Here is a 25754-nt window from a genome sequence, read left to right as displayed (position 1 = left end):
ACTGGAAAGACCTGAGAACAAGCCTACTATAATGTGTTAGGTAACGGGAAAGGTTCCCCTTGATATTTAGTCCAGTTGTGTCCAACTCTAAGGGGCGGTACTCATCCCTGTCTCCAAGCCGCAGAGCCAGCGTTTTGTCCGTAGACAGTTTCAATCTTCCGTGGTCATGTGGCCAGCACAACTAGACACAGAATGCCGTTACCTTCCCACCATGGTGGTACCTATTTATCTACTTGCATTTGCATGCTTTCAAACTGCTAGTTTGGCAGGAGCTGGCACAAGCGACAGGAGCTCACTCCGTCACGTGGACTTGATCTTACAACTGCAGGTCTTCTGACCTTGCAGCACAAAGGCTTCTGCAGTTTAACCCACATTACCACCATGTCCCATAATGTGTTACAGTGTCCCTAAATCCTTTAAAAATACTATCACTATAAACACCTTGCACACCCATAAACATCACTATCATATCTATGGGACAGATAACCAGCTGTGTCTTTTATGGAAACAGTATACAGGGGAATGAATTGTTGAGATTAATAACCACTAAATTTAAACTTTGAAGTATTATTAGAAACATAAATAAAAATATTTTATAAGTTACAAACAGCACATTGATTCATTGGCTACAGAGATCCATTCATTCTCAACTCACTTTAACGTTTTAAAAATGAGCCACTAACGTTACAATGACACTTAAGAGTCCCATCACAATAATGACCTCTAATAATGTAGAAGCTGATAGCACTCGAAAGAAATATACCTCATAATATACCTCATAATGGTTAAAGGGCTACTAATACCTACAAACCTTCAACAACAGAAGAGACAGAACAACATGCTTGCTGAAGAATTCTTTAAAAATAATGGCAGAAATATTTTCAGGCAACAGGGATAGATTTTTAATCTATTCCATTTCCAGCCAGAGATTTTTAGCTTGCCCAAGCACGACGAAGCTTTATGAAGCTCTTCCCCTCAAGTCATCTGTAGTCAGTGTGATAAAAAGAAAATGTGCATTTGACAATTCTAAGCCTTTCGTCTGAACAACAACAAAAGGACAGTATACAAAATATGTTTTTTTTCTCCAGCATCTCTTATAATAAGCACACATGTAGCAATATTTTTCTACCAAATATCAAGTAATCCTCTGTGATAATTATCAGGTATCCAAGAGAAAGATGGAGAAGAAACAAAGGAGAGAAGGAGAGAAACAGGAGGACGAAGGGGGTGACACTTTAGCCAGAGCCAACATGATATACAATTAGAATGTTGGATTGATATTTGGAAGATCTTGGTTCTTGTCTCCACTGAGCCATGAAATTCGCTGGATAACACTGGGCCAGTTGACGTCCTCTCAGCCTAACCCAGTGTGATGTCACTGGGACTCAGGATAATAATTAAATAGTACAGTGGTGCCTCGCATTACGATGTTAATTCATTCCAGCGAAATCGCTGTAGAACGAAAACATTGTAAAGCGAAATTTAAAAGCCCATAGAAACGCATTAAAACCCATTTAATGCGTTCCGATGGGCTGGAAACTCACAGTCCAGCGAAGATCCTCCATAGGGCGGCCATTTTCGCAGCCTGTGCAGCGAGGAATCCGTCCCAGAAAACAGCGGGGGGGCATTTTGTTTACCCGGTGGCCATTTTGAAACCACCGATCAGCTGTCTGAAAATCATCATTTTGCAAAGAATCAGTTCCTGAAGCAGGGAACCGATCATCGCAAAGCGAAATTCCCCCATAGGAAACATCATAAAGCGATCGTAAAAGCGATCACAAAAAGTTCATCGTAATGAGATTTCGTCGTTAAATGGAGCGATCGTAAATCGAGGCACCACTGTAAATACAAATACATACAGGACCCAAATTGAAATAAAAAAATGAATGACTGATTTTAAAAACAGTGTGCCAAATGTTAACTTCCAGATATTTACCACAGATATGTATCCTTGTCTTACACACTCATGCTACCTGCCTTGCTTTCTTGGCACTGAGTGATAAAAGGTAAAGCAGGATGTAGAGCTTCCAACCCTTAAAGAATATGCCATTCTTTCAAAATATATTTCCAAAATATTTCCAGCTATCATGCCTCCAAATAAAAAATGTAATGCATTAGAAGAGTTTTGGATGCTCCCACTATTATAATGTTAAATTGATGCTATGGTCTAAGGAATTTTATCTCCAAATAATTTTCCTCCCCTTTACTTTCAATTACCAATTCCAATTTTCATGGAGTCACAAGTCCAAAAATCTGTCCTCTGAGTAGAAGTTTGTTTGAATGCACAAAATTCCAGTACTGAATCTGACTATTTTTTTTTCTGCCAGCACTTCTACGCCCCCTTCTAAAAATAAATTAACTTAGTAATAAAACAAAGTATCAATTAAGGGCAGAGAGGTGATTTTAAGTATGTAACTCATAAGATCAGGTACTCAGTAATATAACCATTGAACTGGATAGTGCTGAATCCTTTGTAAAAAATCACATATTATATTGTTATGTGCTTCTGCTAATTTTTTTATTCTAAAATGTTTACTTTTGTTATTCATGCTTTGAGTAGAACATCTTAAGACCAACACCCATTTTTGTACGAGCATCTGTATCTTCTCACTGGACTGCAATTCTGCTTCCTTATCTTTATCAACATCATGCCCAAAGATGAAAAATGTGCTAACCAGTTCCACAAAGATGTTTCAGGAATTACAACCAATAGTTTTAAAGAATATCACCAAGGTCAGGAAACCCTAATATAGTAAGTCCTCAGGTACCATCACCATCTCTCTCTCTCTCTCTCTCTCTCTCTCTCTCTCTCACACACACACACACACACACAAAATACCTGAGATTATTCCTACAAACAAAATACACAATACCCTATAAATCTTGTATCCACGTTATAAGTAATGTTTTTAGATTTATTCATCATTTGTAAAGCCTGCCAATGCCACACAATACATACATAAAAACTTTTAAACCCCTGCTAGTTTTGAGCATGGTACCTCAAAGGTGACCCGTTCATCCATCCTCTACTATACTTAGGCAGCTGCTTAACTTAATGAACAGTTGGTAACAACCTTAAGCAGTGGAAGAACACAGTTTTAGATCACCCCTAGTGCCAGCAGAGAGAGAGAGAGAGAGAAATGAGATGAACAGTATACAGAACTGTATATACTAAACTTTCAGTAGAAATAAGAAAGATTGATTATGAAAAAGCTCAAGAAATAGGAGGATCGTAGTAATAACGGCAAATCCATTGAAAGGAAGCTGCCTTACACTATATTAGACTACAGCCCATCTAATCCCATACTACTAATATTGACAAGCAGTGGCTTCCTACAGTTTCAAACATGAGTCTTTCCTGGAGATGCCAGGAACCAAACCTTGTGTATATAAATCATATACTTCACCACTGAGTTCCAGCCCTCTCCCTCTCTTCCATCACCATTTTATCTTTCCAGGATCATTCATTCAGTGGAACAGGTTTTCTAGGGAAAATGTAGATTTACCTCTGAACAGATTTTCCTGGACTCAGAGCTGTACCTTGCAATTTTGAGTAACTAGAGCAGGTAGCATTGTTTGTTTCTCACTCACTTGACCCTGAAACATGGGTGCAGCTCTCCAAGGAGAGGAAAGAAGATAATGTGCTACCCCCTCCCTCCTGAAAAAATGAATGTTTATAGTTTTTAGAAAAAAGGAAAGTGAATAGGACTGGGCGGTGCTACCCTTTATTTTCTTGACACTCACCAACTGATTCATTTTTTAGATTTCAATGCTCTCCAAATTTTTGCCTTGGGACTAAGCCCCAGTTGCCCTGCTTAGGACAATCCATTCAGAAAACTGTCAAAGGCAGTTTTATGTATGAGATCCTACACTAAATGGTGGTTTCCAAAAATCATGAGTAACTCTTCACTTTTTCTCCAGAATTCCTGCATTAAAGAATTCCTGTATAATTGCAAGCAGAATACAAATTTATATGCATTAAGTCTCTGTGTTAAAATCAAATGTACAATGGGTAATTAAGTGAATTATGAATGGATGTATGAAATATTTGAAAATTTGCCATGTTAGCAATCAAAGCTTGGAACAGATTGTACAACATGAGTGTAACAAAAAAAATTAAATGTGCATTTATGAAAGAGCTGCACACAAAATTCAAAGTCGAACCAGAAATAATTTTTCCAGTTACTGTTGACTCATACCTTGTTAGCCTTACTTTGATTTGTTCTTAAAAAGTGCAATTAAAGTGTCATACCATGCATCTGATACTGAATCTTTTATCTGCATTTCCCTTGAAAACTGGCCTTAATATATTCAAAACACTCTCTGGAGTCTCATTTTCAAAAAGTTCCAAGTAATCACTAGCAAGACTACAGAGAACAATTCCTTGAAGACAAGGGGGGAATTCATGGGATCTACATTCCTATCCCCACATGCATTGAGGCATAAAGTTCTGCTCTTCTGCTACTTCGTTCTTCTTCTTTCTTACCCAATGCTGTCAGCCAAAAGCACCCAATATTTTTCTCACTCATATTTTTTAAGTTATCAAACCAACAGAAGAAACCTGGTCCTCTCTGACAGTTCTGTTGCTAAAAGGGAACAGAATTCGTAATTTTGTACTCTACTCATAAAGCTTTTATTTATAAAAACTCCTCACCTGAAATAAGTTTTTCCTTTGTTCATAGTTTTTACTCCAGTCTTTTCTGCTAAATCCAAAATTCTCCAGCAGCAATTTCCTTTGCAGTCGAAAGCATAATGATTACCCACCAGCTCTTTCAGAAAGAGAAGCTCATAAATCCCTAACGCTTAAAGAGAAAAGCTCCTGTTTATAGTGCAGCCAATTCTCCTGCTCTTAAATCATTAGATAATGAAGAAACATTTACTATGTGAACCTATCATGTCAATATCACCTGGTTCTTTACCATAAAAAAACTCACTACACTATATCCCTTCATTATTTCCATCTCTAGCAGCTTTTTGAATGAAAACTGCTGTTCCTGTCCACAAGTTAACAGACACACAAAATAGTATTTATATACACACATTTTTTTCTCCAAATAATATAATCAACGTTGGTGTGGTGAATGCTTATATCTGAAACTGTGTCCAAAATGACAGCCTTACATCAAGTAGATAGTTTTTTTCCAGCAAAGAAGAAAAAGAAGCATAGTTTTTAGACTGTTGACTCATGAGGAAATAGTTGATAAAGGTACCACATTTTCACCTGTTGTAGAACCTCATAAAATGTAAACATATTTGGATGCTCCCCTAGACAACAACAGCAACTGTCAGCTGTTCCTTCCACTCCAGAAGCACAAACATGAGGTGGTACGAGCACCACTGGATGAGTTTGACTATTTGAATTTGATAATGGCCTGCAAGTGGCCACCAATAACAAAAGAGCCCTTTTCAGGGCCAAAGCTAACCATAATATTTATTAATTGCACTGTGGTGCTTCTGACATGAACAGAGAATCTGTACTGGCTACATGTTTTAAAATCTATATGAACCAAGAAGAAGAAGATTAAAAATGCATCCAACCCTTCAAACAAGCAACCACTCAATAACAACATTCAGTCACAGAGAGGACAATGCAACATTTACTTCCCCAAAAGTAAGTCACTTTGAGTTCAAAGGGACTCACTCTCTAGCAAGCATGTTTAGGATGGGGAACTATAAAATAGGAAAGGCACTACAAATATAGAGGACCTGAAGTTGTATTGGAACATGGGATGTTAACTGTAGCATGATTTGGGGAAAAGGTGATCCTGAATGTTTTTTCTGTGCAGGGCTGAAAAATATTCATCAGGCAGACTGGGTCAGTTATAGTATGCTGAATAAAATAGCTGGATATTTTTGGCCCTGTAATTACCGTATTTTTCGCTCCATAAGACGCACCTTTCCATAAGACGCACCAATTTTTTAGGAGAAGAAAACAGGAAAATATAATCTGTTTTCTTCGCTTCATAAGACGCACAGACTTTCCACCCCCCTGTTTTGTGGGAAAAAAGTGCGTCTTATGGTGCGAAAAATACAGTAACTAACTCAGTACAATGGGCCTGAGAACAGCTGACTTGCCATCCAGTTTCATTACTGCTGTAATGTTGAACAAATGAAATATGTGGTATGGTTACAAATACAGGACTTGCAATCTTATCCCAAATCTGTTATCAAGGAAGTTCAATTCTGCTTCATATAACCAGCCTCTAACCATGTCAGGGTTTTATAGCTTTAAGATGATATTCTGTATGATGTAGTGGATAGAGTGATGGACTAGGACTCAGGAGAGCTCCGTTTGAATCCCTATCAGCCATGGCAACTCATTGGGGATGGAAAACTGGTAAAACCACTTAAGTACCTCACTTACCTTGAAAGCCTTATTAGGGCTGCTATAAGTTGTTTCTGATTAGATGGCACATGACAACAACAAAGCTTTAAAATGTGGCCAGAAACTTAGACAGGTTCCAAATGCACCTTGCTTCATGGAATAACGTGCTCCATGAAATGAATCTAGCATCACAGTTACTGCATTATAGAAGAAACTGAAGATTTTAAACCACTTTCAAGCTGAAGTCCATGGTCACAGACAGCTGGAGGGAATGACAAAAATTTCCCAGCTCTAAAACATAGTCAAGCATACCTCGCGAACAGGACTGTTTTAGCATCTCAATACAAAACAAAGCTGTTTGCAAGATAAAATACAAATGGTCACTATCTTGTTCAAAAAACATAAAATGGGAGAGCAATAGTCTAAGTGCCCCCATAACATGCCTAATCTCTTGTTGATTAGGAGATTGATTATGCAACTCTGTATGCAACAGGGAGTCTGTCAAAGCAGAGAGAGCTTATGCAATAGCCTTTCTCTTCCACTGGCTGATGACCGTACACAGTTAACACTGCCTAGGCCCAACTGTCCATCACATAATGGATTTGTTTCTAAGATCTAAAATCCCATGGGCAATAGCTTGAAGTGCACATTTTTGTACCTACAAATGGTAGCTGGATAAATTCTAAAATGTTTATGAATCACCAAATTTAGGCTAAATTTAGTAGCTCATCTGAGTTTGAATAGATCCATTGAATTTATGACTGAAATCCTATAGCCATAATTTAGGCTGCATAAATCTTCTGATGTGATTTTTTCAGTCATCAAACATCTCCTATTTTTCACTCAGAACTCCTATATAATATCCCTTTTACCACTGGAAAACTATGGAAGCTGTGGGACTGGAGGGGGGAGTCTTTAACTACTGAAAATAATTGCTGCTGGTAAAGTCATCTGAGCTGTATTAATTTTAGTTAATTTAGTTTAGACATTCCCCTCCCATCCCATGGCCCCCACAGCTTTTTGATGATGTAAGGGATTACGTAGGAGCCTGGGAAGTTTTATGAGAGAAGCTAGAAATGTTTAGTTTCTGAAATATCACCCTAGCTGGTGTCATCATCAGCCTTGTGCAGCATAAATGATGGCAAAAGGATTTCAGCTAATGTAACTTACATTGGCATTGATTTTAAAAGTCCTGTTGGTTTGGCAACTCAATTCTAGTTGGAACAAACGATTTGATTTCTTTTTAATCTTTAAACTACTGGATCAAAGGATTTACAATAGACAATAGTAGGTTCACAATTACACAATAGTAGAGAGAAAGAGCTGTTCAAGGTTACGCAAGGGGTTTGTAGCAAACCTTCACTTTTTTTCTTTATACATATTACTGTACACATTGAAGGAAGTTTCAAAAGAAATTTGCTAAGGCTGTATGGGTGAGTCACTGGAATGCTAATCAGGATGTGTTATCTCTAAGGCTGTGACTACATTTGCTGTGGTTTGATTGGCAACCTAGTTTATACTTCTGTTCATATTAGATGATCACATATTAGGTGATCAAACTGCAGATTGTTTTGGTGCCAGTGTCCATGCTGGCCCCTCAATCTGATGTGGTTTGATCTGCTCACAGCTCTCCTTCCTCTGATTCCACTCTGTGCCAATCCTCAGCTCTCCTCTTATGGCTCATTATAAAGCTAGTGAGCTGTTCAAATTGTTGGCTGGCACTAGGGAAAAGAGACAGTTTTCCAAAGTTTTTCATAACATACAAACACAGTAGTTTCCTGTAGTTCATTGAAGTTGTTTCCTATTTCCTATTGATTTTTGTCTCTCTTTTTTTTTGTTTGTGCAAAGGTGATCTAGCACTAAAGTAGCATATCAATGTAGTGATATGGTGATCTAGCATTACATTGGTAGTTTATTTATTTATTTAAAAGTTAAAAACATACTACAGGGCGATTTCTGAGAAAGATTTTGGGGGTGGGTGTTCCTGCTGTCCAAAACATCACAGTCAGCTTAGTATGTCACCAGAATGCCACCCAGTCATGATCCTTATCCTTTTGGATCATGAAACAACTGATCAAATGGAAAAGCCTGAGAAGAGTAGAAGCCACCAGATGCAGGGGGAAAAACCCTCCGCACCAGGAGCAAAAAGGCCAGATTGATTCAAATTGACCTCTGTGTTGTGAGATCAGTAAAAGAAAAAGAAAAAGCATCAACTCATCCATTTTACACCCACAGCAAATCCCACAGTATCTGACCATGTAGTCACAGCCTAAGAAATATATTTCAGTTATTAGAACTAGTTTTCTTTAGCTCCAAGGGATACAAAAGATTATACAGTGGGGTCTTGACTTGAGAACTTAATCCGTATTGGACGGCGGTTCTCAAGTCAAAAAGTTCTCAGGTCAAATCTACATTTCCCATAGGAATGCATTGAAAACCATTTGATCCGTATCTGCTCTTTTCCGTCCATAGAAACTAATGGGAAGCTGCTATTCCGCCGTCGACCACTAGAGGGGGATATTTTGTTTCTTTTTTCTTAGGTCAAGAAAGGTTCAGGGAAGGCAGGGAAAATACAGTCCAGGCAGTACAGTACCAGGCAGTCTGAAGACTGTCTCCCAATCCACTCTCTAAATGCTGGGAGAAGTGAGGAAGCAGACAGGCACCCTTTTCACTGGCCAACAGTTAACTGAAAGTTCACATTTTGCACTTTCCCTGCCTCCCACATGGTTTTTTTTCAGTTCTTAACTCAAATCTAAGTACTTAAGTCAAGTCAATATTTTCCTATGAGAGCGGTTCTTAAGTCAAAATGTTCTTAACTCAAGCCGTTCTTAAGTCAAGACCCCACTGTAGTCAATGGTTATATAAATGCCAAGTCATTGTTGAATGCAAGGTGAATTCCCTCCCCTGCTCTGGCCCTGGTCTAACTGTGGTTTTACTTAACAATGGTTTATTCCAGGTCTGCACAATGTCAGGAGGCTCAAGGGATTTTTCAGATTGGCTGGCACCTCAGCATTGTACTCCCAAGAAGATGCAGCTAAAGCAGTAAGAGTATAACCAATGTTGTTTATAAGCCATTAAAACAATTTATTTGTCTTTTTTTTTTTAAAGCTAAATAATAAAAATAGTTTATTAATGAAATAATGAAACTATTGGCTCAATCACACAAGCCAAAAGAACCTCAGTTTGACAAGTGCTAGAATATTAATAGCTAGATTCCGAAAAGATAAAAATGATAGTAAAGTAGAAGATTGGTATAATGAAGTATGGGACATTGCATTAAATGACAAATCGACTACTGAACTTAAGATGAAAAGAGGGAAAATAAATTCAAATATTTTTAAGCTATTTGGGGTAGATTTGTTAAATTTGTATTAGTGAAAGGAAAGGGGAAAGCCTCTAAACAACAATCAATACAATTTTGGAAAGGACGTTCATATTAAAAGTATTGTTCCAAGGGATTCTGTGGGTATGGGGTGCACGGTGGTTTAGATTTATAGTATTTTGTATTTTTGTTTTGAAAATTAAAAAATAATAAAAAAGAACCTCAGTTATACCATTTGACCATTATTTAGATTGTTTCATAATTTTCCATTCACGTGATACTTGCCCAACATTTGCCATGGCAATCAGTTTATTTCCTGCTCGCTGGAAGGGTTGTTTTAAACTGATGATGTCTCACTTTATTCCTTATCATTTCAGCATTTGTGAATGTTGCTGTTAATTTATTTCCTTTGTGAAAGGGTCCAGTTCCTGGGCACTGTAGCCACTTTATGGCCACTGTGTTTGTATCCTTTAAAATTATTTTTAAGAGATATCGGCAAATTGCTAGTAGCAGCTACTGATGTTAGCGGAAAACAACATGAATATATTGTTCAGAAGGAGACAGCTTGAAAGAAACAAGCCTTCCTCCCCCTCCCTTGGGTGAAAGGGGGAATGAAAAAGAGACATTTCCTGCTTTTAATTTAAATTGTAAAGTAAGGGATGTAACATTACTGTTTACTCTTTACAATATGCTTCCTCTTCCCAACATTGTGCAAACCAGAAAAGAAAAATGAAAGCCAAGAACTAAGACGGAGAAACATACAGGTAAATATAGGGAAGGGGAAGCAATACTGAATATCAAGCACCAGCAATGACTAGATAGATAGATAGATAGATAGATAGATAGATAGATAGATAGATAGATAGATAGATAGATAGATAGATAGATAGATAGATAGATAGATAGATAGATAGATAGATAGATAGATAGATAGATAGATAGATAGATAGATAGATAGATAGATAGATAGATAGACGGACGGACGGACGGACGGACGGACGGACGGACGGACGGACGGACGGACGGACGGACGGACGGACGGACAACTTGTGTTTTTTTAAATATTTGCAAACTATAGTCCTGGAGAGCAAGAACATTTTCCTGATGAAAACTTCCCAAAGCTACTGTTTACGTCTTTACCATGTGACCTCTGAAACAAATCTATCAGTACAACAGAGGTATGAAAAGAATCGGTATAATTGGGGTTCTTTTCTCACATGTGATTGAGCCCTTTGCTTTTGTTTCTTTAACTAAAATGAAATTCAAGAACTACCCACCCCAAACATAGGCTTTTCCTTTGTCCTGGATCCACAATGGTCTGTAATGCTAAAGACATTTTTAAATAGTAAACTTTTGGGGACTGTGTGTGTGATTGGAATGCTGTGGGGAACTAAAATATGACAGAATTGTTTCTGTGTCTTCTAGAGAGCATAAGAGGACATTCTGAGCAACATTTTAAAACTACTGGGTTACTGGAGGCTGAGGAGTGGGATGCTGGAAACCCAGAGTGGGTACATGAGCCACTTTGTCCACCCTTACTTTAGGATTAGGAACATGAGCATTGAAAACAGTAGTTTCTGAAACTGTCTTGTTTTGTTCTGTAGTTCAGGGTTGCTCCTTTACAATGCATTGCTTCAATATTCTCACGTGGCTGTGATTGTGAGGACTGTGTTTGAATAGCATGCTGGCTATTTGCTTTTCTGGGGAAAACAGTTCTGGTTGCCTATCTTGGTCTTATATACTTTGATCACATTCAGTTTGGAGCAAATGACAAAGCCGAGAGAAAATACAAAGAAATCTGACTCTGGGAAGGAATTCAAGGACTTTGAGGGGCAGGTAGTCTTCTTGTCCACTCTCCTAGTACTCAGAAGAAGAAGAGAAGAGAAAAAGAAAATATTCTGGGTGAAATACTCGCTATAAAGGCAATACCAACATGAGGGATTCAGATTTTGGTACCATGGGCTTCACTTCCTGGAAGACGGACTGCTGGCAAGTGATGGGATGCACTTTACATGGACTGGGAAGAATGTGTTTGGCCACATCATGAAGAACTTCATCAGGAAACCTTTAAGATGAATTGGAAAAGGGAAGGAGATGCAAACTCAGCAATTAAAATAGATGAATGCTTATGCACAATAAGAGGACTGGAAACCAAGCCCTATGAGAAAGACTGTAAGAACTGGTCATGTTTAGCCTTGAGCAAAGAAGATTGAGGGGAGATACGATAGCACTCTTTGAATACCTGAAAGATCGTCATACAGAGACAGGGCAAGATCTGTTCTTAATCATCTCAGAGTGCAGGGTATGTGATCAAGTTACAAGAAGCCAGATTTTGCTTTGATTTAGATTACTGCACTGAGCAGGGGGTTGAACTAGATCATCTTTTAGGTCCCTTTCAACTCCATTATTCTACTGTTTTATGATATGCTGCAATTTGTTCCTAGGAATGTATATTGTATTCAACAAATGGTGTGGAACCTATGGCCTTTCAGAAGTTGTTGGAATATGGTTCCTAGCATCCTTAAACACTGGCCATGTTAGCTGAGGTTGCTGGGATTCAAAGCTCAATGACATCTCAAGGGCCACAATACCTCAGCCTTGTATTAAATCATGGTTTAGTAAGATATATGAATGCAGTCAGAGTGTAGTTCTTCTGTTTCAGAGTCTTTTGCTCCCAACCCTAACCACAGTTACCCTCATAGAACTTCGTGCACACAAATGCATACACCAAAGGATGATGTGCATAATTTTTTTGCTCTGGTTTATGTCACAATGAATTGTTTAAGCAGCCATATAATACTCTAGGATTAGCACCTAATAAACTGTCTGTTCTTCAGTAGAATCTACTTTAGTAGTTCACCATGTTATTAAAAAAAACAAAGTTATATAAAAGAATATATAATACCCTGTTTCCCCGAAAATAAGACCTAACCTGAAAATAAGCCCTAGTATGATTTTTAGGATGCTTGTAATATAAGGCCTACCCCAAAAATAAGCCCCAGTTCAGTGAAACCCACCCTCCACCATTGTACAGCAACCAGAAGAAGATGACCTGACTGTATTTGAGTAAATATATATGGTTGTACATGGGGAAAAAAATCCTCTGAAAATAATCCATAGTACATTTTTGGAGCAAAAATTGATATAAGACCCTGTCTTATTTTCGGTGAAACACAGTATATGATCAATACATACATACATGCATACACATATATATCTCTGCAACTGTGCCCCCTTGTTTTACATAATCATATCCAGAAGAAAATTAACTTTGAGATATGGAGTGTCCCTATTAGTTTGAAAAGCTCTTTTCTCCTCTTTTCTCCTGGAATTTGTGCTATCATTTATTTTATATATAGTTACAAACTGTTAGCTAGGAGAATAAAGAATGGATCTTTACACAAAGAGATGCTAGCTAATCCATGTTATTTCCTTTATCACTCAGATACTAGATTGTGATGTACAGTAATCCCTATTTGAGAAAATTGTTGAGAATGCAATAGAACATCAATTCTGTCCTGCAGACCTGAGACTATCTACAATCCACTTATAATTTCAGGCTAAGGCTTCAATTACAATTGTCTGGGCTTCCATAATAACCTAAAATAGCATAAAAGATGAAAACCTGTCTTCAAAAGTGTATAATAATTCATGTGATGAAAAACACCCTTAGTGCTAAAATCATCTTGGTCGATTTAACAATGATAAGTACAGAACAAATTGATCCTAAATAGAACCAAGTTCTTTCTTGGTATATATCTATAACCTGAATAAAATCCAGTAACCCCCTGTGTGTGTCTTTTTGCTCTTTACCAGAGCCATAATAATAATCAGACAAGACTTAAATGCTACTGAATCCCCTTCAGACTATTTGACTTAGCCCCAGTGGATGAGAAAAGCTTTGTAAAGAAGCTGTACTTATAAAGTTTCAACTAGAGGGGGAGATGGAAGGTCAGGAGCATCTAGTGCCCTGAAAGTAGGAATTATGCTGTTATCACAATGATTTAGTTAAGGGAATGTCAAAATATGCATGTGAGGGAGCAAGTTCTTGTGCTGTTTTGCATTTGCACCCACAGTATTTTTGCATTTTATTTTTGTCCTTTAAAGTTTCTCTCTTGGATCAACATACTTTGGATCTTGGGATTTTTTTTAGAAGAAATACCTTGAAAGACAGAGGTGTCCTGCTTCCCTTAGTATTCTGCTACCTGCTCTCTGGAGACTCCATAGGACTTTTTCAATATAACTCTAGCTCTGGCATCTTGTGGATACATGAAACTCAGGGAGAGGGGCATATACAGCATGTATGAAGTATATCTAATTTGGGCTGTGTTTGTGTTATTGTTGTTTTTGTTATGTGATTTAAAATTTCAAATCTTTGCAATGTCCCCTATATTTACAACACCCATTTTAAAAGACAGACTGTGACAGGGTGCAAGCGTGAACCCCTAGCAAGCTGTCTGGCCCCAGCTCACAATTATCAGGCAGCTGGGAGGAAGGTAAGTTTTCTCAGGACCAGGCCAACACAGCTAAAGTTGAGACAGTTCACTGATGAGAACCAGCTTGAGGAGGTAGGGTCAAGGAGAATAAAAGGGCAGGATTGGATTATTTATCTCTGAAGGAGGAGAATGTTGGCAGGTGTTTATTATTGTTTGTGATTAGATATGGGGGTATTTGTATATGAATACCCCTGCACAGCTGGATGTAATGAGGGTTTGGTCCCCTGGGACCGGACTGTCCACTCATGCATCCACTGCTGCTGCCAGCTCTGCTCTCCCTTCCAATTGCTCTGGAACTTGCAGTTGGCTATCCACTCCTGGCAGAAGAAGATGAGTCTCCCTGCCAGGCTGATGAGTGGCTAGCTGACTGCAAGCTCTGGAGTGATTGGAAGGGAGAGTGGAGCTGGTGGCAGTGGCAGATGAGTGAGTGGATGCCCCTGTGTCCAGGGGCCAGACCCTCATTATGTCCAGCCATGTGGGGATATTTGTATTTGTATATAAATATGAATACCCCCATCTCCAACTGTGATAGAAGTTAGGCACCAGAGACTCCAGCCATGTGCTTGGACAAGGCCATGTTATTCTGGACACCACTGCAGGCCTGGAGAGGAAAATGAAGGAAGGAAGCAGAGATGAGCTGCTGAACCTGACGTCTTTTGTTCATTTATATATGCATTCCCTAAAAGGAGTGTTTCCTGGGCCTAAGCTCTCCTTTCCTTCCTGCCTTCCAGAAACTGAATTCTGGGGAACTCCAGTGAAGTTAACTGGGCCCCAAGCTAGCAATATCCAACACTACCATAAAGAAATGGCTCTTCCATTGTTCCTCCTACATACATGTATTGACAGTCTATTATCTCAGTCAAGGTGGCAAGGAGGTGACTCCTGTTCCCAGAAAATGTACGTTCATTTTCTCTCCTGTTCTCTCTCAAAATTGAAACTTTACAATCACAGTCCCTTCTCAAGGATTTCTCCACCGACTGGGTTAAAAAAAATAATTCATAGAGGTTATACTGACATACTATGTCTGAATGGAATGGTGTGCAAAGCTGGCAGTAACATTCCAAACAATGTATTCACGAACGCTTTCACGGCCAGGATCTAATGGTTGTTATGGGTTTTTCAGGCTCTTTGGCCGTGTTCTGAAGGCTGTTCTTCCTGACGTTTCGCCAGTCTCTGTGGCCGGCATCTTCAGAGGACTGGAGTAGGAACTCTGAGCATGGACAGAGTTCCTACTCCAGTCCTCCAGTCCTCTGAAGATGCCGGCCACAGAGACTGGCAAAACATCAGGAAGAACAACCTTCAGAACACGGCCAAAGAGCCCAAAAAACCCACAAAAACCATTCCAAACAATTCAAAGCTATGGGGAAGTAATGTGTTCCTTTGAGAGCAGCTCTGTGTTGGTTCTTTTTTCAACTAATGAATATTAGCTGCACATGGAAATTATCACCCCAATTCTCAGATGAAGGACTCACCTTTTCTGTGTAACTCTTGCCCCCTGCCAGTCAGAAACATATCTATTTCAAACCAAGGCCAAATGGGGAGATGTGTGCACACACATGCCTATACTTCATTTGTAGAACTGGCTGCCTAAATCACAACCATAAAACAGAAAACAGACTTCTCACCTCCATCTAAGAGAGAAAAGCCTTATGAATTTTCAAGAACTGCTGGACTTAACATCTAAGAGCAACCTTCCTGGCAAAAAAAACATATTGTCATGTGCTTATGTACTTTAAGTTCTGGACTTTAAGTTCTGCACATGGATACTGTCCTGATGAAGTCTTTAATCCATAGAAGCTTGTTTATTGTGCGATGATTTTTTAGTGGTCTATAAAGGTACAGTATTGCCTATTTTTGCATTTGGATTTTTTTTGTTGTGACTACATAGCCAGCCTTTACTTCAATGGAAATTAAAGAAAGATCATGTGATATATTTTAACACAGCATGAGCTCTACCAACAATAGTACAATCGTGCCTCGCTTAATGATTTCCCCGCTCTACGACAAAATCGCTGTACGATTAGGATTTTGCGATCGCAAAACGATGTTTTAAATGTTTTTTTTTTTTAACAATGATCAGTTCCCTGCTTTGGGAACCAATTTTCGCTTTATGATGATCAGCAAACAGCTGATCGTTGGGTTTCAAAATGGCCACCAGCTGAAGAAAATGGCCCCCCGCTGTTTTCTAGGTGAGTTTTCAGCCCATTGGAATGCATTGAACGGTTTTCAATGCGTTTCAATGGAGTTTTTTTTATTTCGCTTGATGATGTTTTTGCTCTACAGCGATTTTGCTGGAGCGAATTAACATTGTCAAGCGAGGCACCACTGTATAACAAATGCAGTTATTTTGTTCTTCTAGGAATTCTGTGGCTTGGATCCATTGGTGTCATCACACTAGTGTAAGATCTATTGTACTACAGAAATGAATTTCTGGAGTTAGCATGAGAGAAAAATCCAGCAGAGTGTTCCATTGTGCAACTGTTGCACAATGTGGACCACATATGGACACTGTCTCGTGTTACAATGTGCACAAGGGTCCAGTACAACTATAGCAGCGATGTTTTGGTCCTGCATTTTAACCATCCTTCTAAGACCAAGATTCAATACTATATCAACAGGATAACATGTGAGATTCTACGCTACATGTGTGAAGCTTCAGTGTTCAGGCTGAGCATTCCAGTACATTTCTGCAGCTTAAAAGAAAACAGCAATTCATACATGAATTGTGTGTTTAGAAACTGGGTTTTTGATAAAATATTTGTAACCATAATAAAATTAGTAACTCACTGAAAACATAACAATGTTTCGAGTGTGGTGATATTATGGAAATAATAGTATGTTTTTTAAAAGGATCTTTCTTTACAATGACAACAAGAAAAAAAGCTATTGTTTTATTCTTTGTCATTTAACAACTTTGAAATATCTTCTTTTTCCTTATCTTCATACTTGTCTCACAGAAAACTAGGTCTTCAGAAACTTCACAGACTGTAACAAGAGAGATGAATCATTAATTTTTAGAAGTCTCTTTTTCCTCCCTAATTTATACTACTCAAAGGGAAAGACATATATTTTTTAAAAGAAGTTTATAATTTTTCTTCCTCTTCCTTATTATTTATAGACAACTTTGATGGACAATGAAAAATTGTTTAAAAGCTGCTTTGGAAGTATGGGTAGACTCTGATGGATCTATGTACACATAGTCCTTCACTACAACTCAAGATAGTTCAGGTCTGCAGAAAGATGTTGTACTGGTCCTGCTCTAGTCCTTCGCTTACAAACAGTCATTTTATTCTTCATCATATTTATGTGAATAATTGCATCCAGGTGACGACGAAAGGAAATCTGGAAAATTTTGTTTGTTTGTTTGTTTAGCTACCACTGTGAAAGAAAGAAAAAGGAAGATTTCTATGTGACATGAAATATTAATGTTAGTGGCTTTTATTTGCAGGGTTTCATAATTCTAATAAAAGCTCAAGCAGGACCAAGCCAAGATATTTTACTGCCTGGGGCACAGCAGATAATCTATAAATTAAGCCTTTCAAAGAAACAAAATGAGGTTCTCCCAGTGTTTATCCTTCCTCTAGGAATATCCCATATCATTTGACCGTGATTTCATTCCCTGTATCAATACTGCACCCTGTGGATAGCTGAACGCAAGTCATTAACATTCATGTGGCCAACACTACCAGATCCCATTCACCAACAAGTTGCCTTTAAACAAGCAAACAAAAAAACATGACAGGTGACTGAGCTACTCTGAGAGTTATACCCTCATTGTACATCTTAGATGTGAATTTAAAAGACATGATTGTAAGGGCTATGTAATATAAATATATCTGAATATACTGTAGATTTATCACTACAACTTGCTATAGATTACTTCCTTCTTGTTTCATGGTAATGATTTTTTTAAAATGCCCTGGGGAAGATTTCAAATTAATTTTAGTCTCAAGTACTACACATATTTAGAAGGTGATTGCTCAATTCTGAACAAATTTAGTTGGAAATCCCACAGAAACCAATGATTACATTCCAAGTAATTGGCACTGGTGTATATGTCAGAAACAGTCTTGTAACTGACCTCTTGATAAAGCTGTGTTTCTAAGCAAAAAGAAAGGGTCATTTTGAGTTATATCTATATTTGTATATATTCACATATGTATATGCATCCCTCCTCACCAATGAATGGGAAGAAGATTCTGTCCATTGTAGCTGAGAGATTTACAAATTCAACTGCCAAGACTTTAAGGAAACAGCTGAAGGTACCTATTTATGCAAAAAAGTTGGTCCTGAACATACACAAACACATTACAGAATTCAATTCCCACTAGCTTCTTTTTATTACTAAGATATTTCACAAAGCAAACAAACCATCTTTATACACAACTTACTGACAATGCATTCTTATACGTTTACTCAAAGAAGCCTCACTGAATTCAACATGGCTTACCACCAGGTAGGTGTGCTTAAGACTGTAGCCTAAGAATAACACTACAAAGCACTGGATCAGGCTCACATCCAAATGCCCTGCAAAGACAAGCTAAGGCTGCATGGTCAGTCAGTAGCTCCTTATGAATTTAGGTTCAGATTAGTGCAATATTTACTACTGCTTTTGATTTGCTAATGCAAAAATATCCCATATAGTGAATAAGAAATACCAGATGCATTTTAATTTATATTTATTTATGTTTCATTTAAAACATCTTACCCCACCTTTCTCCTTAAAAGGACCTAAGGCAGCTTACATCATTAAAAGACATTAAAAGACAACAGTTAACAACAGTGAACATATAAATACTAAAAAGGATCAAACAAATAACAAACAAAACAAAACAAAACAAAAACACACAAGCAACACGAAGTCACATGTAAAGTATAAAAATCCATTATCAGGCAACTAGTCAGGGAAGTTCCCTGAAGAGAAAAGCCTTTGCCTGCTTTTGGAAGGACAGCAAAGCCTGCTGTGGGAGGGAGTTCCAAAGTGTATGAGCAGCAATAGAGAAGGTCCTCAAATAGTGGTGCCTCGCTTAACGATTGCTTCGTACAACAAAAAATTCACTTAACGATGGCTTTTTCAGAGCAATCTTGTGCTTCACTTAACGATTTTCCCTATGGGCAATTTTCGCTTAACGATTTTGGGACCATGCTTCACTTAACAATGACAGTTTTAGGTCCCCTTGTTTCGCTTAACTTTTTTTTTTTACAGCCCCATTTTTGCTATTTTAAAAATATTCTAAAATGTTTAAAAATGTTTAAAATGCTTGGAATTGGTAGTGCACCTAATAAAACCTTCGTTAACTTAATTTGGCTTTGTTCTGAGTCTTTTTGAATTTTTTGTGAATTTTTCCCCCCACTGAAATAGGCTTCAATGCATTTCAATGGGTTTCGCTTAACGTTTTTTCCTATGGGGATTTTCGCTAAAGGATGGTAATCCGTTCCAATTGGAACGGATTATCCGGTTTTCAATGCATCTCTATGGGAAATGGTGTTTCGCTTAACGATGTTTTCACATAGCGATGTTTTTTTGGAACCAATTAAAATCGTTAAGTGAGGCACCACTGTACACCTATGAAGGTGGCAGGACTGAGAGAAAAGCCCTCCGAAGATCTTAACACTCGAGTTGGCTCATAAAGGGAGATGCAGTCTTTGAGACAACTTAGGCCAAAGCCATTTAGGGATTTATAGGTATTCAAGGTATTTAACACCTTGAATTCAGCCTGGAAACAGATCGACAGCCAATGGTGTTGCTATAACAGGGGGTTTATGTGATCCCTGTAACTAGCTCTTGTTCACATGTCAGAGTACTTGTCACGGAATTCAACAGAATCTACTTCCAACAAATTATGGCAATTGTCATGGAGTGTTTCCCCAACTTGATTGGTGGATTGTGGAAGTTGTGGCTATACACAACCTTTATTGCACACTTCCTATTTCCTGCTGGCGTTGACCCATGTTTTTTCTTGCCCTCTGCTGCTTCTAGTCCTGCTTTCTTCAAACACTTGCTTCCTCTTTTCTTCTCCACTACTTCTAATGCCTCCTTCCCTTCACTTGGGACTCTGGTACCTCCACTCCTCTACCACTGGCATAATACTATTGGTGTGATGCCACTCCACTTCTCCCTTTAACCAATGAATGATCCTACAGTATTCCACCACCACTCCTCTGCCCTATTTCCTCCGCCTTCTCCAGATTTCTCTATATTTCCTCTCAGTTTCTTTTAATCAGTACCTCCCTATGAATTTAAATTAGACTAATGCAACATTTATTACTGCCACTCATTTGATGATCCAAAAATATTCCACATATTGAGTGAGAAATATCAGATGCATTTCAAGACCTTATGTTTTCCTAAGTCTCAATCAATGGTGCACTTCTCTCTGATGAATGTTAAAACATACAATAATTGGAATAGTTATCATTGTAAACTCTGAAAAAAAAGTAAACACACATCATGCACTAGCCAACACTCAGTCATAGGCACTTATGTGCACCTATAATGTGAGGCAACTTTGCAACACAAGATGGAAATTGAGAAAATGGCCGTCTCCTACCACATGAGAGAAATACCTTGAAACCTGATTTGTTTACCTCTCCCTCAGAAAGCCAGTTATAGTGCATAAAAGTAGCTTCTGAGATGGATGAGTTAACCCCACCGCTACAGTATTAGCAGTTTTTAAACTCCTATTGCATCTTTCCATGGAGATGTAATAGTGATAGCTGACTAGAAGTATTTAGAAAATAAGGGAAATATAAATTTTGTTGCTTCACTATTTTTGTTTTTTGTTGGTTTTTTTCTGGAGAAAGCTATTGGAGATAAAGCTTGGCAATACATGATTTTACACCTGTAGCAATTTCCAACTTTGGTACACATTGTACTATAAAAGGAACCATTTGTCAACTTGTCAGGGACACAACCTGTAAGACCCTGACATAATATATCTGCTTTATTGCTGCAACAAAAGTTTTCTTCCTGGACTATGTTCCATTTAAGTCAGTAGTTTTGCTGGACTGCCTAAAAGCCAGTAGTAAATAAGGCATTATTAGCCAATACATTTTGACAATGTAACATATTCCTACCTACTTTATGCAGGCAACAGGAAGATTTTCCTAGTCCTCAAATCCTGCTATTGGAACGCTTTCATACTCCACTGTTAATAATTATCTGGGTTTTCACAACACTTTGCTCCAAGTGTTTTTTTTTCCCCTCTCTTTAAGACGGACTGTAGGCTGTAACCTCAGGCCTAACTTTTATTTAAATGAATCTCCTTTCAACAGCAAGCTATCTGCATTTGGATGGCACTGGGAGAAGGGGAAGAAGATGAGTCCAGGAAAACCACCTTTGTCAGACACTTAGGTGTGAACTTTCACACCTAGCACAGGATCTGTGTGTGCATAAACATGCATTTTACAACAAACAAATAACTCTCCAGCACTGATCAGAGGTGGGCAATGTCAGGCAGAACTGAAAGTCAGAGAACAATTTTACATCTACAGTAAAAAAAAAAAAACTCTTGGAGTGCAAAGTGCTCTATCCCTGATTTCAATGAGCACAGGGAGAGTTTAAGTGACAAGGGTGACGCTCTGGAGAAGAAGAACTTTCAGGTCCAAGGTGAAGTGCCCAGATAAGCTTCTCACAGGACTGGACATCATTTCTTCCAAGCAGATAGACTGCTCTTTTATAACATGCCTGTTCTTTTTTCCCTTCCCATTCCACTGGTAGTTAAGGGCATCCAAATTCATGTTCTCAGGGCAGCTGCCTCCACTGAGGCCTTTTGACCACAAACTGCCCCCAAAGGTACTTAAGCCTAAGGACTCAAGGCAACATCAGAGCCCCAAAGAGTTCTCCAAGCCGCCTCCCTCGTTCACTCCGGTCCAGGCTACCTCTGCCTCCCCACGCCTCCCCGCTCCCCCCAGCGCCTCACTTGGGAGCAGCAGACGCGCACAGAGAGGAAGCCGCGGGCGTTTATGCCAGCAGCCCAGAACAGATGCCACGGCGAGCGATCCGGCCCGGGGCGGGGGGGGGGGAGAGAGAGACGCCATCGCGCAGCAGACCCGGGACTTTAGCCCGAGTGGCAAGGAAGTTGACGGGGGGCTCGCCCTCGCCGGCCCTTCCTCTTCTCTCTCCATCCGTCTTACCGAACCGCCGATGGCCAGGAGGGCCAAGAGGCCACCGATCCGGGCGGCAGCGGTGGCCACAGCAGCAACTCCAGGAAGCCTAATAAGGAAGACCCAAGGAAGACAGCGGCCGGAGGAAGAGGAGAAGGCAAAAGCAAAAAATGACACCTACCCGGAGAGCTTGGCAATCTTGACAAAGCTAAACACATCCATCCATGCAGCCGCCCTCAGCAAAGCCTTCTTCGCTCGCCCTCACTCACTCCAGCTCCTCCAGTAGCAGCAGCAGCAGCAGCAGCAGCTCCATGCCAGGAAGAAGGCTTTGTATGGTCGTTCTCCTCCTCTGGCAGCAAAAGCGGCGACGGCGGCAATGCCGGCCGGGGGAAAAACTGGGGACGGAGGCGGCGGCTGCTACCCCCCTCAGGCGGGGAGTTGGGCGTGCAGCATCTTCCCGCACGGCTGAGACCTCGCAGCACCACCACCAGCAGCAGCAGCAGGAGGAGGCAGCAACTCCTGCTCCTGCCGCCGCTCCCACCGCCACCGTTCCCGGCTACGCGCGCTCCCGTTCGCCGACTCGACTCGAGGCTAGGCTGCGGGAGCCCCAGGCGGGCGAAGAAGTGAGACGGTGCCTCCGCGTCTGCGCAGACAACGCGAAGGGCCCCGCGAGAGCGCCGTGGCGGGAACGCCTTGCTGAGGAAGGGGAGAAAAGGTTGGGGGGGGGAGGCGGGGAAGGGGCTCCGGGAACGCGGCAGGTGCTCGCTCTGCACCTGCCAAGGAAGCCCATAAAGTGCCTCCCGGCTATTGATATCACATGTCCTCTCCACCCCAATCCACCTCGTGTCTAATCTGGTACATATAGAGATTAAATGCCCCCAAATGAGAAGAGGCCAAGAGGCTGGCCTGCTCTCTGCCTTGGTAGCTTTAATGCTGCCTCTTGAAGACCGTAGCTCTTCAGAAAGGCACTCTGCGTATGCCTAGAGGCATTCTGTTCCACAGCAGTGTTTCACTCGGTTTTAAAACATATTCATCTCTGGTTCTAGGGGTAAACCCCTGTCTGTGTTCTGCAGTTAAGGTCTGGGTCAAGTAAGTTCTGTATGTGAGGAGGGAACCAGATAGGAAACCGTGTGCTTGAAAGACCGTGAAGTTGATTTGATCCTGAGGTGGAAGAAGTGCTCTGCCTGTAGACTTCCCAGAAACATCTCGCCACTTGAGTACGGATCTACACAGACTGTCATTTTTACCCCATATTGTTGCTGTTATGAAACAGGATGACAGCTCTCACGTTGTGGAAGATGCCCTTACAACACTTTGGAGTCAATGACACATGAACACAAAGGAAAGGCTGTTAGCTGCAGGCTTTGGAGCACTGGCCCATTGCTTTATTTTATTTCATTTGTCACATTTATATCCCACTTGTCCTCCAGGCAGCATATTGCTCCCCAATTAATCCTCAGAACAGGCCTATAGGTCATAATGAATGAGTGTGAGTGGCCCAAGGGGAGTTTCATGGCTGAGTGTGGATTTGAATCCACATTTCATGAATCCTTGTTCAACATTGTAACTACTACTGACTTTTCACATTAATCTATATAGTGGGGAAAAGCAATGATTGGCAATTATGAAAGTAGAAAGCCTTTTTGATGTGGTAAGAATAGTTGAAGTCTGCACAAGTTGCTGTTTACTGTCCTGATTAATATTGTGATAGCTCCAATATGCTAGACTTTACAAAGCAACAGGTCGTACAAAACAGTTGCACTAATGCAGGGGTCTCAAACATGCGGCCCGCTGGATGATAGTTTGTGGCCCCCTCCTTGCCTACCCCCCAAAGTGCCCACCCGTCCTCTGCTATCAAGAGTAAAAAAAAAAAAAAGCCTCGCCTCGCTCACCAGCTCTCTCCCAAGACAGTGCCTCTTGCACCCTCCATCCGGAACTGCAGCTTGCCAGCCAGCCCACCTGTCTGCCGGCTGGCAGGCTGCAGTTCCAGATGGAGGGTGCAAGAGGCGCAGTCTTGGGGGAGAGCCGGCGAGTGAGGCGCACTGCCAGCCCTTTTCCCTGAGCACCTGAGACGCCACCAAGCGATGCCTGAGAGTGGAGCTCGCTCCCAGCCTGTCCTCAAAGAGCACCTCCAAGCCACTAACAGCAGCTGCCAGCTGCCGCTGCCTCTTCCAGGGAAGCAGCTCTCTGGCGCTCTCTCGGCACCCCCAGCACCAGCCCGGCCAGCGGCCGCCTCAGCACCCGGCAGTGCTTCCTCCTCTTCGTCCTGCTTCAGCCGCCTCGGCTCTGGAGGCTGCCTGGGCTCACCTCGCAAAATTTGCTCCTCTGTCGTGGTGGGGGTAGCTGCTGCTGCTGAGTGCGCCTTTTTTTGAGGGGGGCCCTCAGAGGAAAGATGCCTGACCTCCGTGTGTGCATGTGTTTGTGTGCATGCGCGCATGCCCATGTGCACCTGTGGGGGGACCCGCCTCATTCTGTTTAATTTTGTGGGTACTGATGGGGACTTTTCTCTTTTGGCAAGGTGATTCTGTGAGGGTTTTTTAAAAAATTTTATGTCATGCCCTCCCCCCCCCGCTAGGCGGTCACCGGCGCTCCCTCCCTTCTCCGCTTCTTCGTTCTGCTGCTGCTGCTGTTGCTGTTGGTAGTGAAGAAGGAGCCGGAGGGGGTCGTGGCCGGCGATGAGGGCTCGCACGCCCCTCCTCCTCCTCCTCCTCGGAGCCCCAGCCAGGCTAAGGAAATGCCTGGGCGGCTTCCTGGGGCTCTTGCTCCACTTGGCGGAAAATCTGATGCTGCCCAGCCTCACCCAGACTCTGCCTCCAACGGCCCCCAGGTAAATTGACTTTGAGACCCCCTGCACTAATGGTTGAGCCGCAGTCTCTCCATGGGAAAAATGTGCACAAGTACTTCTATGCCCCTATGACAAATGAAACAATTTAAATGGCATATTTTTCTCAAAATGCAATGCACCCCACATTTCTTACCACAACTCTTTGAGATAAATTTTATCATAACATATGGTCTATCTGAGATTGGAATCCTGTTTAAACTCTGTGTTGCCATTTCATCTCTCTATTTTAAAATTATTTTTAGAATATGTTTAACATTGTTTTTAAACTTAGTTAATGTTTAGTAACATCATTTTTCATAGTATTTTAAGCTTGCCCCTCATGGGGAAAAAGTGGCATATAAATTAAACTAAAATAAATATCTTGGTGGTAACTTGAGCTGACTTGATGATCAAATGAGATTCTATGCTTTTAATGCAGATTCTCTTATTACTGAGAATACTGAACATATAAAATAGACTGATTCTAGGGCTGACTAATGATCCAACTTGATATGTATTACATTTGCAACTGGTTCTGGCTCTATGAACCAGAGTCTTGGACCTTCTGCTTGCAAAGTATGAGTATTTTCACTCATCCCTTACTAAAAATCAGACATCATCATTAAGGGTTTCTTGACTCTAGATGTGGCAGCTCTAAACTGTGTTGTTACACTGCTCCAA

General features: G+C 40.5%; 1 protein-coding gene across 6 annotated transcripts in view; it reads right to left on the bottom strand.

Annotated features, from left to right (window-relative positions):
- The window catches only part of FRMPD4 (FERM and PDZ domain containing 4), a 403518-nt gene that overhangs the window by 253406 nt on the left and 124358 nt on the right, over positions 1-25754 (bottom strand). The window contains exon 1 of one of the 6 annotated variants that reach the window (XM_078390378.1): positions 22431-22848. The exons of 3 other annotated variants lie outside the window; for them this stretch is intronic. In XM_078390378.1, coding sequence (XP_078246504.1) covers positions 22431-22471 — 41 coding nt within the window. In that variant the 5' untranslated portion in view covers positions 22472-22848. Of the gene's footprint in view, positions 1-4654; positions 8654-22430; positions 22849-25754 lie in introns of those variants that run through there. 2 more of the 6 variants (XM_020786779.3, XM_072994368.2) reach the window with 2 other exon arrangements.

The sequence above is a fragment of the Pogona vitticeps genome, chromosome 3, assembly GCF_051106095.1.
Source record: "Pogona vitticeps strain Pit_001003342236 chromosome 3, PviZW2.1, whole genome shotgun sequence".
NCBI classification, from domain to species: domain Eukaryota; kingdom Metazoa; phylum Chordata; class Lepidosauria; order Squamata; family Agamidae; genus Pogona; species Pogona vitticeps.
The sequence above is the reverse complement of the archived record's forward strand: the minus strand, read 5'-3'. Positions and strand labels throughout refer to the sequence as shown.